Genomic DNA, 14,401 nt, shown 5'->3' with positions numbered 1-14,401 from the left:
GTCCATCTCAAATAGATGGGCAAATCGCAGGTCAGATGGTGCCCCAGGCATCTTCCCTGTCATTCCAGGATGGAAGTGCTCTTTTTCAAGACAGGCATTGGGTATTGTTCTGGGAGAATCTTTGGGTCATTGTACTTTATTTGAAAAAGGAATTAATTCCTCATTGTATTTGGTTCAGTATACATTCTGGACTGAGACTGAAAGATGAAGGATTTAGTCCTTTAAATTTTAGCTTTCGACAAAAGAAACAAAACTGTTCTGTATGTGAAACCATCGCCCATTGATCAGTGGGCAGTCGGAGGGTTGCAGGCCAGCCTGAGGCCGCCTGTCTGCCTTGGGCAGTGAGAAGAGAAGTGGAATTCAGACTGGGAACCTTTTGTGATCCAGAGGACTCTTTTGAAGCTTCTCTTTAGATGAGGCTTATAGCAAGGAATTATCTAGAATGACTTTTATTTTCAGGGTCTGAGTTTGCCTCTGAGAAAACAAATGAGGTTTTATTGTTCAACTTCTCCTGTGGTTTGTTACCAAAGGGGGAGGCGTTTTTTTGTTTGCTCAGATGGGCTGAAAGCTTTGGCTTCTACTTGAACCACCCCAGGAGCAAAATAAGGCATCTGAGAAATTAGCGTGATACATTATTCTGGATTTCCTCTAGAAGTAAGGCTTTTTAATGGTGAAAGTTGATGAAACTGTCGCCATCATTAGCGTGGACACCCTTCCACGTCTGTACGTGTCTCTCTGCTTCATTCTTCCTCATGGCCCACATGCTCTCTGTCACGGACGTCGTATGATTTATGTAATCATCCCGCTGTTGCTGGGTTTTTGCCTCTGTGCATCCTCTGTTTTCCAGTTACAAGAGAAGCTCCACTGACAAGCTTTGCACATACCTATTGGGCACCTGAGTGGATATTTTTCTAGGACATATTTCTAGCGGTGGACTCACTGGATCTTTTTTGATAGATGGTCCCATTTTCACCCTAAACAGCTTCATTCTGAGTGCTGCTGTCTTAGGGGACTCCCTAAGTAGTTTGGTTTTTAGCTGCTTTGCAAATCACTTGAGAAAAGCTATCCTAATTCAGAGTTCTTCCTGTGTAACAAGAGGGTATGTTCAATTCCTGGGCTTTTTTCTTTTTTAACGTTTGTTTGCAGCGTACTCTTCCTGTGAAGGGAACCCAGCCCTGCAGACACCAGCTGACCATCTTGCATTCCTGAGAGATGGTGCCCCCGCTCTGGCGAGTGGCGGGGTGCTGAGGCTCTGTGCTGGAGCTCCCCGGCGTGACTGCTCTCAGCTGTGTTTACCCCAGCTCCTCAGGAGGGAGCCTGGGGAGACTGACGTCTGAGTTTTGCATCAGCATGAAAACCAAGCACAATACAGGGAAGGACCTTGTGCAGAGTCTTTATGTCAAAAGAGAGAAAAGCCCTCATTTAGTCAACTGGGCAAGATAAACACACTCAGCTAATTGAGAAGGCAGCTTTTCCATGACCCTAGGACTTTATCTTACTCACTCTGTGATCTTGTCACCTTTGCCACGTCTCTCTTTTCAATTGTGGTAAAATATACACAACACAAAATGTACCATTTTAACCATTTTTGAATATCCAGTTCAGCAGCATTAAGTACATACACAGTGTTGTGCAACCATCACCGCTCTCCGTCCCAGGACTTTCTCGTCCTTCCAAAGCCATGTCTCCTTTTAATAAAAGGAAAGGCATTTTGGAACCAAAATTTGGCCTAACTTTGTGGTCGCCCAAGAGTCTTCAGTTCTGGCTTAACTTTTTGAAGGCACAGAGATCAGGGTATTGTAAACACTTGGGGTGTAAATAACACACAGCCCAGCTCCTGTAATTTGCCCAAGAAGACCTAAATTGACACCCAGCTGGTAGAAGCCACTCAACTCCCAGCCAAATAATACCGTCTATGACATTAATTAGGGAAGGCACTGTGCCTCCGCCTGCTTTCGTCCTCCCCGGCCGTGCAGCCTCAGCCAGCACTTTACTCTGCTACTCCACCTCGTCGAGCAAGCACAAAAGAATTAGTGGTGTTTTGCTTCTAGCATTTCACGTGGGGCAACCTCCCTAGGTCACTGAGGAACTTTGGTGCTAGAGAGAAGACATTTTGGCTTATCCCAAACCAGCTTGCTCCTCTGACTTTGCTCTTTCTGCAGAGAAACACGTGTGTTTTGGAGGAAGTTGGATCCCCAGCCCAATTCTGCAAGACTTTCCAGAGTCAGATGTCCAAGCAGTGGGAAAATGAGGCTAAGCATGGGACGGAGAGAAGGCAGCAAACCAGCTGCCTTCTACCAAAATGCATTTTTCCTTTAAAAAAACCCCAGTAATTCCAGGTACCAGCATCCTCAGGCCACTTGTCTGTTCTAGATGACAAGCAAACTCCTGGATACAGACACTGTGACTCTGTCTGCGGGGGTGGTACTCCTTCTCATCCAATATCCTAATTGTACCTTTTCCTCCACATCAGTTTTGGTTGGGACCTCCTTTTGTGCCAAACTCAAGAGGCTGGAGAAAGCTTAGGGAGAACAAAGCTCAGAACCCAGCTAGATGTAGCCTGTCTGTTGGAGAGCATTAGGCAGAGTCTTGACAAGGCAATGAACTCATTCTACTAATTGTAATTAGTGTGAGGTCTTTAGCAAGTTCTGGGGCTCCTCAAACTTCAGAGGGCTTTGATCAGCCCCCCTAATAACCATGCCTCATGCTAACTGGTTTAGTGCGTTTTCATACAACAAAAGCTACCACCGCCTACTCTTGAGAAAAACAAGCTTGGCTGGGCTTTGGAAACAAGAATTCTCCGTTGTTTTCACTTGTCCTCCTAATCGCAGAATGTCTTTTCCTTATTCAGCCCCTTGGAGTTGCTAAGAAACTGCCATTTTAGAGGAAGGGTAATTAAATTCTGATTTTAATTTAAAGATGGGGCAGGCAAGATTCTTCATGTTCCTGAAATGATTGGGTGCCCGAGAGCAGGAGCCTCGCTGTTCCCAGATCAGTCCTGGGCACGCAACGTGATTTGAGTCTCTTGGCATTTTGCTGCTGGAAAGCGCGGCTTTGAAATGGTTCTTTGTGGCCAACGCTGCTGTACTTTGGGAAGAAATGCTTAGAAGACCAGTGTGGGCTGGGAAGCCGGCAACTCTGGGCTTGATTAATTTATAGGTGTAATTTAAGAACCTGGTTCTCCTGATCGCCAGGATGCGTATTTACTGAGCTCGCAGACGTGAGGCCTCTCCACCCGGTGGACTCTTTTTATGGCCTTTGCTACATCAGAGCAGAAGTTGTAGATCTCTTATGAGCAAACATATTATTATGTCCAGAGGAGGACTGGCATGTTATAAAGTTTCAAATGGTCAATTAACAAAGATTTATTCTTTGTCACTCAGGTATTTTCGCTCGCTCTCTTTCTCAATAATTACCCCTTGGAATGAAGCAGACTGTTTTCTTCCTGCCGCCCTGGTCGTGGCTCCCAGCTTCAGAGCAGGACTGGAGGGGCCGTCTTGGCATTAAGACTCTCAGCAGCTGGGCCTTCTGCTTGGTTCAGTAAAGTGGACTCATTTGGAGCACTTGACAAAAGGGAGTGAGAGAGAGAACGCGGGGGAGAGAATATATTTTTTAAAGCACTCCAGCCTGTGTTTACTACACACTGATTTGGTGGATCCTCATTCCAGCAGGGCAGCCAACTGTCCCATCGGCAGCAGCCGCACACCCTGGACTGCCTTCCATTCTGTATCAATTCCGAGCTCACATGCGGAGCTTCGAATCTCCGTTTTAAAAGTTCTCATCCTCTTATGGGTCCGTAAACGATACATCTGCAACCTGCTGAACTCAGAATGTATCATTTTAAACATTTCAGTAAAAAACACAGAGGGGAGGTGCTTGTTAGCTTTTCTGTTTTCTGTATATTTCTTTCCCTCCTCCTGTAAAGAGAGAAACCTGCTTTGTACACTATCTGAGACTTAAACATGCCATTAAGAGACGCTTGCCTAAAACCAAATCCTTCCTGGTAGACAGGATGGAACTTCTGTTATCACGTATAAGAACAAGAACAAGAGAAGGGCCAGCTCTGGGTTTTAATCTCTCATCTGGAGCTAATTCGTCGACTGATTTCTTTTTATATCAGCTTGCTGCCCTAAAAAGCTGCAGACCCACGGGGTTCGGGGTGCCCAGGGCGGAGGAGAGCACGCTGGTGGTTGGAGGGTCTTCGTGCCCACGGTTGCTGCTCTGTCTCTGCAGTGCTTCCTAAGTGCCCGCTGGCCCGGGCCATGGAGGGACTGCCCGGTCCTGGGAGCTGCCGTCCTGCCTGCTCTCCTGGCTGCCATCCGCACCCTGCTTTCGCCCCAGTTTTTCAGAAGTTAGAACAGGAGTCCACGTGCTGTCATCCCCTCACTAATGATCCCTGTTCTTAAGGGTCTGATGGACACCGAGGGAAGAGTGATCGCTGAAGGATGGAAGGCAGGCGAGGGGGGCCGCGCTCGGCAGATGCGGGCATCCCGGGACCTCTTCCAAGATGTTTCAGGCCTCGTTCTCCGACTTGTTTAAGGGCAGAGAATAAGGTTGCAAAGGAAATCAAAGCCTGATGTGGAGAAACGAAACATGAGGCCTCCTGACTTTTTGAAAACATTTTAAATAACATTCTCTTAAGGTTTCATTTCATGCTGAAGGCAGCTGTAATAAGTTTTGGAAGACGGTGTAAGGTTTCGATTACAGAGCGATCCAGCTTGCAGTTTTTGTACCCAAAGTAAGAAAGGGCCGAGGGGGAGCCGGGGCGTGATTAAGAGCTTATTTTGTATAAGGTGAGACTATTTGGAAGGATGAACTCAAGACTGTACGTGGTAACGCTGGGTACGCTGTAATTTGCAAATGTAATAATATGAAACCATTGCAGAGGTATTTTGTGTTTTTCGGTTTTGTGTGTGTGTGTGTGTGTGTGTGTGAAAATAGCCCAGATAGTAATGGTATAACTTAATAACTGGAGCGCAGCAGCACGCTGACCACAAGTGAAACAGGACGCAGCTCTACAGTGGGCCCTGCCAGTGTTGCCCCAGCGACGAGGCTCTCTCTGCTGAAGGCTGGCGCGGGCCAGAGCTGTCGAGCCGTGTGAAAGCATCCATTGTTCGCGGCGTCATTATTTGGTATTACATGCACATTGTTTGCTTGTGAAACAACTTATGGGAAACAAGCACGTTTAAGAAAGAGAACTCGGTTTGAAGTTCAGTTGATCTGGCTTATGACATTTAAGATTTTTATAGTACCTTTGTTTCTAAGAATAAATATTTAGGTCCACTGTAAATGTTTATCTTTGAACACGCAAACACACGCACGCAAGACTGGAAAGCTGAGCCAGAGAATGAACTCATACCGAAAATTCACTCCTCTGTGGGAAGGAGGAAACTGCTTCAATATTTGAGAGGTACGAAGGAGCATCTTTTGTGAGCTTGGCTGGCAGTATCCAGCCCGGGTGACAGCTCCCCCGTGGGCTGTTAAGTCTCTTGGGAGGAGGCCTGGTGGGGAGGAGAGTGTGTGTGGACTTAACTTAGTTCTTCTCACGTGGATGAAGCTCGCCGGGGTGAAATCAGAACTTCATCGCTGCCAGCTGCCAGCAGGTCCCTGTGGCATCCAGCTGGCTGGCAGGCCTGACGCGGAGGCTCGCAGTGGCCCATCGCTGGGATGGTGTATCAGCCAAGGAGTGAGTGTTTCTAGTGATGCTTGAAAGTATCCCAGCGTTGAGATTTTCTGCCCACAAAAAGTAGGAGCCTCGGCTTCCGTGCTCTTTGCTTAGCCAGTGTGGGTGATATTGGGGCAAATGAATGACGTCTTTGGGGCTCTGAAATCCTTATCTTTTTAATGTGAAAATGTAGGTGTCTGTGCAGTAATGTGAGATTCTGGAATGAAATGTGCTAGGAGTAACGGCTAGCACTCTCTTCTTTTCTTTCTCTTTTCTTCTCTTTCGTTTTTAAATACCAGCAACAGGCTTAAGCAGTAAAATCAATTTGCACATGGTCTGGCTCTTGTCCAAAAAATTCCGCTCAATGACACTTTATTCTGAAAGCCCAAATATAGAAAAGCTTAGATATCTATCATTCTCACTTGCTGTTTCCAGCCCAGCGCACAGGGATACTCAGGTGTAGCATGGAGACATCCTTGCGTGTGTTGGGCCACTTGGGTCTCCTCATTTCCCTTGGAGACTTTTTAGACTGGAGGTTAAAGGCAGTGGTACCCACAGTGTGGGGAAGGAGACGGGGAGGATGGCTGGAACCTACAGGTGTGGGGGGATGGGCTGACATTTGTGAATGGTTGGATGATTGGGTGTGTGACTTTTGACGGGGTAGGAAGGCTCCTGTCTGTGATTACGGTGCCTTTGCGGACAAGGTCACATGGCAGGCCGGTCTGTTACTTGATTCTTGCGATGCCTGGTGTGTAGCTGTTCAAGCGCCTTGATGGGGTCGCCTCTACAGGGTTTCTGCGGAGACCACGTCTGAACTGGAGACTCCGCTAGAGAGGGAGGCAGACAAGTGAGGGTGGGGAGTGATTGCCAGCCTTCCCTCTATGGGGCCTCCTTTGACACAGTCTAAGACACTGCCAGGATTTGGGGACCCGTGTTGCTTCACGTCTCTTTCAGTGCCACATCTGAATAAGCTGAGGAATGTCTGCTTGTGTGTTTATCATTTGGCGCGCAGTTAAACTGAATGCTTATCAAGGAGACAGATGGAGATACTGGACGGAGAATGAACTCACGGAGTAAATTCCACAGCAAAGAGATGAAGCCAGTTGTGTTGTTCAGTTGATCTGTTCATAACTTTGGGCTTTAGTTTTTAGTTTATTTTCTTTTTAAAACAAAACGGGGATGGAAGTCTGACCGGAGCATCTTAGAAATGTTTTGCAGGGGTGAGGGGAGGGTATCGCTCAGCGGTAGAGTGAGCTCTTAGCACACACAAGACCCTGGGTTCAATCCCTAGTACCTCCATTAAATAAATAAATAAACAGACAAACCTAATCCCACCAACCCCCCCCCAAAGTATTTAAAAAGATATGTATATGTCAGGAGATACTGCCCTTAGGAGCCATTTTGGAACTCACGGTGACCTTAGAGTGAGTCTTGTCACTTACCTGGGATGTTACGCTTACAGTCAGTGTGAGTTTCCAGTATTATCCCAAGTACAGTAAGGGAAGAGGCACCCTTTCCACCACCATTTGTCTTTTAGATTGTAAAAATAAAATCTTTGCCCTTGTTCGCTAGGTAGCCATGGACAGCCAACGGCTTGAGATGTACTAAGTTCTTTTCTCAGTTTTCTAAATAAGTATTCTTTTTACAAGGGTCGTGCTCCAGCCATCTCCTTTGAAGTCGTTTTTGTGATGCGTTGGGCCGTGGTGTTATTTCAAAGGAGTCAGCCAGCAGACTTGAGGCCTTTTTGGCTTGAGTTCACGAACAGCCTTCTGGACAACACAACTTATTTGTTCGTTTCTCCCTCTCCCCTCCCCGCTCCCGCTTTATTTCCTCTCTCCACCAGAACGATCCCCGCACCGGCCCATCCTCCAAGCCGGACTGCCGGCGAACGCCTCCACTGTGGTTGGAGGTGATGTGGAGTTTGTCTGCAAAGTGTACAGTGATGCCCAGCCCCACATCCAGTGGATCAAACACGTGGAAAAGAACGGCAGTAAATACGGGCCGGATGGGCTGCCCTACCTCAAGGTTCTGAAGGTGAGGACTTTCTGAATCCAGAGATGCCCACAACTGGAGTCTCCTCGAGGGGTTTGGCCACAGGTTCTTTGATTTCCTGCTGAGTCCGAGAGAAGGTGGTTCTCTTATTTGTTCAGTACAGCGTGTATTTGGGAATTAGCAGGTCGTTAGGCTTGCTAATAAAATCTCAGAAGGGAGCTAGTGGGGAGTGGGAGGACTACGAAAGCTGGAGTCAGAGTGGTTGAGCTATTTATCGGCCCTGAGATCTTAGATGAGACGTTTAGGCTTAGCTCCACATCTATAAAAGTGAGGATTATGGTAATATCTCCCTACAGGGCATTGTACAGAGTAAATGAGATGGGGTAGCTGGAAGGAACTTTGTAAACTCTAGGCGCTGCACCAGCGTTTATTGTTACACTGACGTTGTTTTCTCTCAGTATGACATTAGGATCAGATTTTAGTAGCCACTTTTGGGAAACCATGTAGATTTTCCTTTTAAAAATAATCCCTTAACCTTTGACATTGATTCACACATGGTTTAGAATAGTAAACTTTAGAAGATATTGCTGTGCTAGTCAAATGTTGAACAGGGAAACTTTCTTTCCCCTTGTGTTTCTTATTTGGTTCCGTGGAAGACCCTGTTTTAACAGCACCAGCCTCTTTTTTCGTATTTATTTATTTGTTTGTTTATTTTTATTGAAGTATAGTCAGTTTACAATGTTACATTATGTTCCGGTGTACAGCATAGTGATTTGGTTTTTCATATATGTATGTATAAATATATCCCTTTACATATTCTTTTTCAATATAGGTATTACAAGATGTTGAATACAGTTCCCTGTGCTGTACAGTAGAGCCTTGTTGATCTATCTTGTATATAGCAGTTAGTATCTGCAAATCCCGAACTCCCAATTTATCCCTCCACACACTTCTTTAATTTATAGATCTGTCTTGCTCTTCAAGATGGTGATAGCAAATGGCAGCTAAGTGTGTATAAATACTTCTCTGACCGCTGTTTGCTGCTTTGTCTCCCATCTTGAGTTGTTCCCAGAGCATGTCCTTAGAGAGAACAGTCTTCCAGTAGAACCATGGGTAGTTCAACTCAGAACTCGTAACCAGTGAGATATTCTCTCCAGCTGAAAATACCAAAGATCAGAAAAGCTGCAAAAAGATGACCAGCCTGGGGCACTGCTGACCTGTTCTGCACCCTCCCACCCCTCTCCACCGGGTCGCTTCCATTGTCCACCAGTTGACTTATTTTGTTCTTTCCAGACCCACAGCCCTTTCATGCTGCTGTTTAGATGAGACGGAGGTTTTTTTTTTTTTGTGGTGTCTTGGTGGTGGGACCCTAGACCGTGCGAAGTCCTTCCTGGTTGGCCGTTATATTGTTCTCCTGTGTCTGTTCCAGCACTCGGGGATAAATAGTTCCAATGCAGAAGTGCTGGCTCTGTTCAATGTGACTGAGGCGGATGCTGGGGAGTATATTTGTAAGGTCTCCAATTATATAGGGCAGGCCAACCAGTCTGCCTGGCTCACTGTCCTGCCAAAACAGCAAGGTAACAATGTTTTTGTTTTGGGTTTTTTGTTTTGTTTTGTTTTGTTTTTTAAAGAAGGCTGGATATAGAAGCTGGAAAGACTTGGTGCTTTGGGAGACTGCAGGCAGCTTATCGGATAACTCTGTGGTCTTGGTATATTCATCATAATCTTTCTTCGGTGATGCAGCTGGTATGATGCCAGCAGCCATGGAAAAATGCCCACAATGTTCAAAGTGCTCGCTCTAATTTCTTCTAAAGAGTGCCCTCCACCCCCACCCAGTTTTTAAGTTGTTCCTTCTGGTTTATCTTGTTTGGGCTGCACACCTCCCATCGTTACTGCACATCAGCTCCATTTTACACGCACACCGGCAGGCCTATTGCATTTGTGGTGTTTGCATAGCAGCAAAATACCTCCTCTGCCCCAGATTTTTAGAGAAATACTGACATAGTATAATTGGTTCAGCAAAGCAGTATTTTCTTGGTTGCATAACTGATACTTAGGAGAGTCTGTCCTTGACCTTGTTATCCTGAATTTGAGGCTATTCCGTCTCACTGACTAAATGTACTGTTGATGCTGTTGAAGGCAATAAGTCAGCTTTCTCAATTTGCCATGACTCACATTGAAATGTTACATTAAAAAGAGAAAAGAAACATCCAGTTTCTTTGCTCCCAGGGTCGTGCTTTCTTCCATTTTCTTGCAGTGTTATGTATGTCAGGAGGGTTACACAGGAGGCAAAATAACCAGATCCTGGTAACCAACACGGAACTCCACCCTGGTGGTTCCCACAGGCCTGCAAGGAGGTACAGAGTGTCCCCTTGGGCTTAACTGTGGTGTGTTACCTTACAACATGACAGTTTAGCTAGAAACATCGTTTTTTCCAAGATGGGAGTCTGCAGCCAACAGGACCAGAACCCAACTTGGACTTTTGGGTGCCATACTTTTGGAAAACCACCCCTAACTCCAAAGCAAAGCAAAGGCCAAGAGAACGGATCTCTGTGGGTTGATTTTTCCATGCATTTGATCGCATGCATGTATGTCTAGGCGGTCAAGCCGGTGTGGTGACGGGCCTGTGGAGGTGAGCTGCTCCGTGTCGCTCAGTGTCTCTCGGTTGTGGGCTTTGTGGATGGGCTGCAGTCGGAATCCTCCGGTGGCCAGTACCCGCCGGAGCCCCCGGTGTGACGCCTCGTGGTTCCACGGCCCCCTCCACAATCATTCCTGTGTCGTCTAGCCTTTTCTCTTGCTTTCCTTGTTTTCTAGGCCGCCGGTGTTAATACCACGGACAAAGAGATTGAGGTTCTCTATATTCGGAATGTAACTTTTGAGGATGCTGGGGAATATACGTGCTTGGCGGGTAATTCTATTGGGATATCCTTTCACTCTGCATGGTTGACAGTTCTGCCAGGTATATACTGCTCTTTCTCTCCATGGTTTTTTTCCTTTTCTTGGTTGATTGCTATAAAATTAACACAGCTTCTGTTCTCAGAAATGGCCCCTTTTACCCTTGCATAAAGATTTTTAAAAATGTTTAAAATTATCCCCCCAGGGATAAGAAAGTTGCCTTGGAAATTCACTTACATTGAGATCCCACCCTCACGTTTATGATCAAGTGAAATTTCCCCCTTAAAACCCAAAGGGATCTTATATTTTTAGTGAGTCACTGAGTCAATGTATGAATTCACCCATCTCCGTTTCTTTTAAGGAAGGAAGTTGAAATTACTTTGTAAAATTCAAAGTAATTTTTCCTCCGTTCAAATTCCATTTTGCTGAAATCCCATAAGTCCCGTTGTTATTTACTACTTTCGTTCCACTTTCTATTTTTAACGAGATGTAAATAGATGGACGTATGCGGAGGTGCCAGGGAGGAGCACCTCTGTGGAGGGTGTACAGAAGCAGTGTGCCGCCTACCTGGGGAATCGGTGGCTTGCCGCATGTTGTGATGGAACGGACTCTCAGTTTGCTTTCACTGCAAAGCATGCTCTTGCCATCTTGGGCTTGATGTTATTTCTGCCCTACAGAGAAATCAACATCAATGAAGCCCTTTTGCCTAAACATTGCCGCTGTCTGAATCTCTAACCGACATCTCTATCCTAGACAAGCTTCCTTGATAATTGCTACCTGCTCTAATGCACCTGTCTCTCTGCCATTTCCTTTGTGAAGCTGCGTAGACTGTGGTTTGCTAGCTCATGATGTTCCACTCCAGTTATTAATTCCTCACGTTTAGAGTGCAGTGCCTACCTGCATGCTTATTTTATGTCTAGTAAAAATAAATTGGTCGTTTCGTTTTGTGCTGTGCTGCTGAGAGTTTTGACGATCTTGCAAATATTTTTTTTCTGATTCAAATGTATAAGCTTTAAATAATACCATTGCATTCAGTTTTCCTTTTGTTGTGACTCTGCTCTGTGAATATTTGCTTTGAAACAATGAGACGCCTCTGGCATTGAGCTTGCTTGTACCTGCAGTACTGCATTCTGCAAGTGCCCGATTGGCACTTCTTAACCGATTTGCCTGACAGTTACTAGCACATTAACTAAGAATGCAGTTTGAGAAAAATGCCATTTGGAAATACACTGCTTGTAGATGGACCATTGAGGACTAAGGAGGGAGCAGACATTATCGGAAGTTGGTGTAAGAATGTGCTAACTTAAGTAATTGGATGTGTACTCGCACGCGATAGCTTTTCTGTTTTCTCTTTAAGAGAAAAGTAGTGACATATCAGTATAACCAGATACAGAAAAGTTTAAATTGTTATTGATTAAGGAATGTTACAAACTTTTTATAGTATGGACATAATGATTCTATATGATGAGCAATTCAGTCTTTAGATTGAATGCATTTGTTTGTTTGGTTGAATAATGCACTGGACTATTAAGAAATTTGAACTTTTTCAGACCAGCCTACTAGATGAATATTTATTTCATTTCATATGGGACTGTGTTCATCTGGGAGAAACCACCTTGTTGCATCTTCCTTTGGAAGAGCTTACCCAAATAAGACTGAGGCACCGTCCCTTTTGAAACAAAAGTGGGCACCATTCATATTAAAGAATGCTTAAATGGTTTGCATCAGAGACCATCATGGTAGAAGACAGTTCCCTTTGTTGTAGGGATGGTTGACTGTCCAGACATTTGGTCTGCCCAAATGTCTTACAGAATGTGGCCTGGTAACCTGCCTTGTACCTTGGTGGCAGCCAATCCATCACGATCACCAGATTGCAGAGGCCCACTGAGGTTAGCGATAGTGGCCGCCTGGGCTCTGGTGGTAAAGCGGGGACCCCTTGGTTATATTCACCTTCACTTGGAAGAGGTGTGTGGCAGGCCCATAGCCCATGCTGTCCTGCAGCACTGGGTTTTCGGGAAGCCCATCTTGCCTTGGGAATGGTCATTGCCTTTTGATTCCTTTAGATATGCCAGGATGCATCCGTCCGGTGTCCTAACTCTGTGGCCTGCTTATCTGTTCCTCTCCTGTGATCTGCAATCCAGCTCCCGTAAGAGAAAAGGAGATTACAGCCTCCCCAGACTACCTGGAGATAGCCATTTACTGCATAGGGGTCTTCTTAATCGCCTGTATGGTGGTGACGGTCATCTTGTGCCGGATGAAGACCACAACCAAGAAGCCAGACTTCAGCAGCCAGCCGGCTGTGCACAAGCTGACCAAGCGCATCCCCCTGCGGAGACAGGTAACAGAAAGTAGATAAAGAGTTTGAAGAAGTTTACCCTTCCTCCAAGCCCAGCCAGCTCTTGGGTCTCTTTCTCTGTGTCCGTGCCGTCTACTTGTGGGAGCTTCCCCGTGTGAGCAGTTTGGACTTGCCTCTTAGTGGCCGTCTGATCAGTGTTTGGAGCTTGGAGGGTCAAGTCCTGGTGCATCAATGGGGTCAGCCGAGTCTAGTTCCAAGGGTGAGAAAGCACAATGGAGTGAGACCCCAAGCGCATCCTCAGGACGTAACCTGGAACTCAGTGCCCTTGTGTGTTTCCTGAGACTCCAGTGCAGGGGTCTCTTCGGTGCATGGGCCACTGTTGTCCCTGTGATCTAATGCTTTTTTTAAGACAGGCTTATGCCACTAGTTGGTAAAAGAGGGACACTGGTTCTCTTGAACTTACTTTTTTAAATCAAAATCAGAAACCTGTGTCTGGAGGTGGCTGAACTGCTTAATTGAAACTGGCCCATGATGTCTATCTTAACTGAATTTTGGCTCCCCTGCTCTGAGTCTTCAAATAGAATTGTATGCATACATTATGTTATTGTTAGCTGTTCACACTAATGCTGTGGCTGTCAGTTCGGTGACGGAATGATTTTTATGTTGAACAGGCAGCAGATTTTTGTTAACCCCATCCTTGGTCTTTGGTGGTTACTTTTTTGTACGTGCCTCCTGACTGGTTTAATTTTGCTTTGGGCGGACGGGGCAAGTGTAGAGCCTACACTTCTGCCTTAAACCAGAGAGAGCCCTGCAAAGCCAATGGAGCAGGAAGCCCTCTGACCCTCGAGCTCACAAAGATGGACGGGAAGGAGGACGTGAATGTGCTGTTTACAAAAGTATTTGGAACTTGGTTCCGATAAAGGTTTGTTTTTTTTGAAAACAGCAAGGTAACTCACTGGCTCAAACTTTGTGTTTTAGTAGAATTTACAGGGCATCTGTCCAAATTGTAGCTTCCTCAGTTGCAGCCTCAGAGATTCTGGTAGAGTAGTTCTTGACCAAGGCCAGGAATCCGCATTTTAAGCAAGTCCTCGGGTGATTCTGAAATGCACTCTGAGAAACTCTGGGCTGATCCCTGCTCTGCCCCTCCTGGGACTTCAGGTGGCAATGACATTTTCTGGACAAGGCATTAGGAAGGATTAGGAACCAGCTGGCCAGCAGCAGTTTTGGCATTGATCCGTCTGTTCTCAGCCCAGCTCCGAACTCCGGGCTGAATGGGTCCTTGTTGGCTCCTTTGAAGCCATGTTTTAAGCAGGTCTCTCTTCGTGGAGGCTGAGGGTAGCATTTGGAGCGTGTGTCAAGTGCAGATGAATCCCAGATTGTCCTAAGAGCGAGGAGAGAAAGGTGCCCACTGGGTCCCTCCTGCCCTCAAGAATGCTATTGTTACTAAAATGGCACCACTGTCATTCTTGGCACCAGGGAAGCAATGATGAGGCCACTTGCCTGACTCTGGGAGAGTCCAGGACGAAGGTGACTCCTACAGGATGGTGCCTTCA

The 14,401-nt window shown here is 46.1% G+C and overlaps 1 protein-coding gene across 6 annotated transcripts in view; it reads left to right on the top strand.

Annotated features, from left to right (window-relative positions):
* Positions 1 to 14,401, top strand: part of FGFR2 (fibroblast growth factor receptor 2) — a 100,558-nt gene that overhangs the window by 56,212 nt on the left and 29,945 nt on the right. For 4 of the 6 annotated variants that reach the window (XM_072972013.1, XM_072972016.1, XM_072972017.1 and 1 more), the window contains 3 exons: positions 7,509 to 7,699; positions 10,472 to 10,616; positions 12,694 to 12,890. In XM_072972013.1, the coding sequence (XP_072828114.1) occupies positions 7,509 to 7,699; positions 10,472 to 10,616; positions 12,694 to 12,890 (533 nt within the window). Of the gene's footprint in view, positions 1 to 7,508; positions 7,700 to 9,086; positions 9,235 to 10,471; positions 10,617 to 12,693; positions 12,891 to 14,401 lie in introns of all 6 variants that reach the window. The other 2 variants (XM_072972012.1, XM_072972015.1) reach the window with 1 other exon arrangement.

This window comes from Vicugna pacos, chromosome 11 (genome assembly GCF_048564905.1).
Source record: "Vicugna pacos chromosome 11, VicPac4, whole genome shotgun sequence".
NCBI classification, from domain to species: domain Eukaryota; kingdom Metazoa; phylum Chordata; class Mammalia; order Artiodactyla; family Camelidae; genus Vicugna; species Vicugna pacos.
The sequence above is the reverse complement of the archived record's forward strand: the minus strand, read 5'-3'. Positions and strand labels throughout refer to the sequence as shown.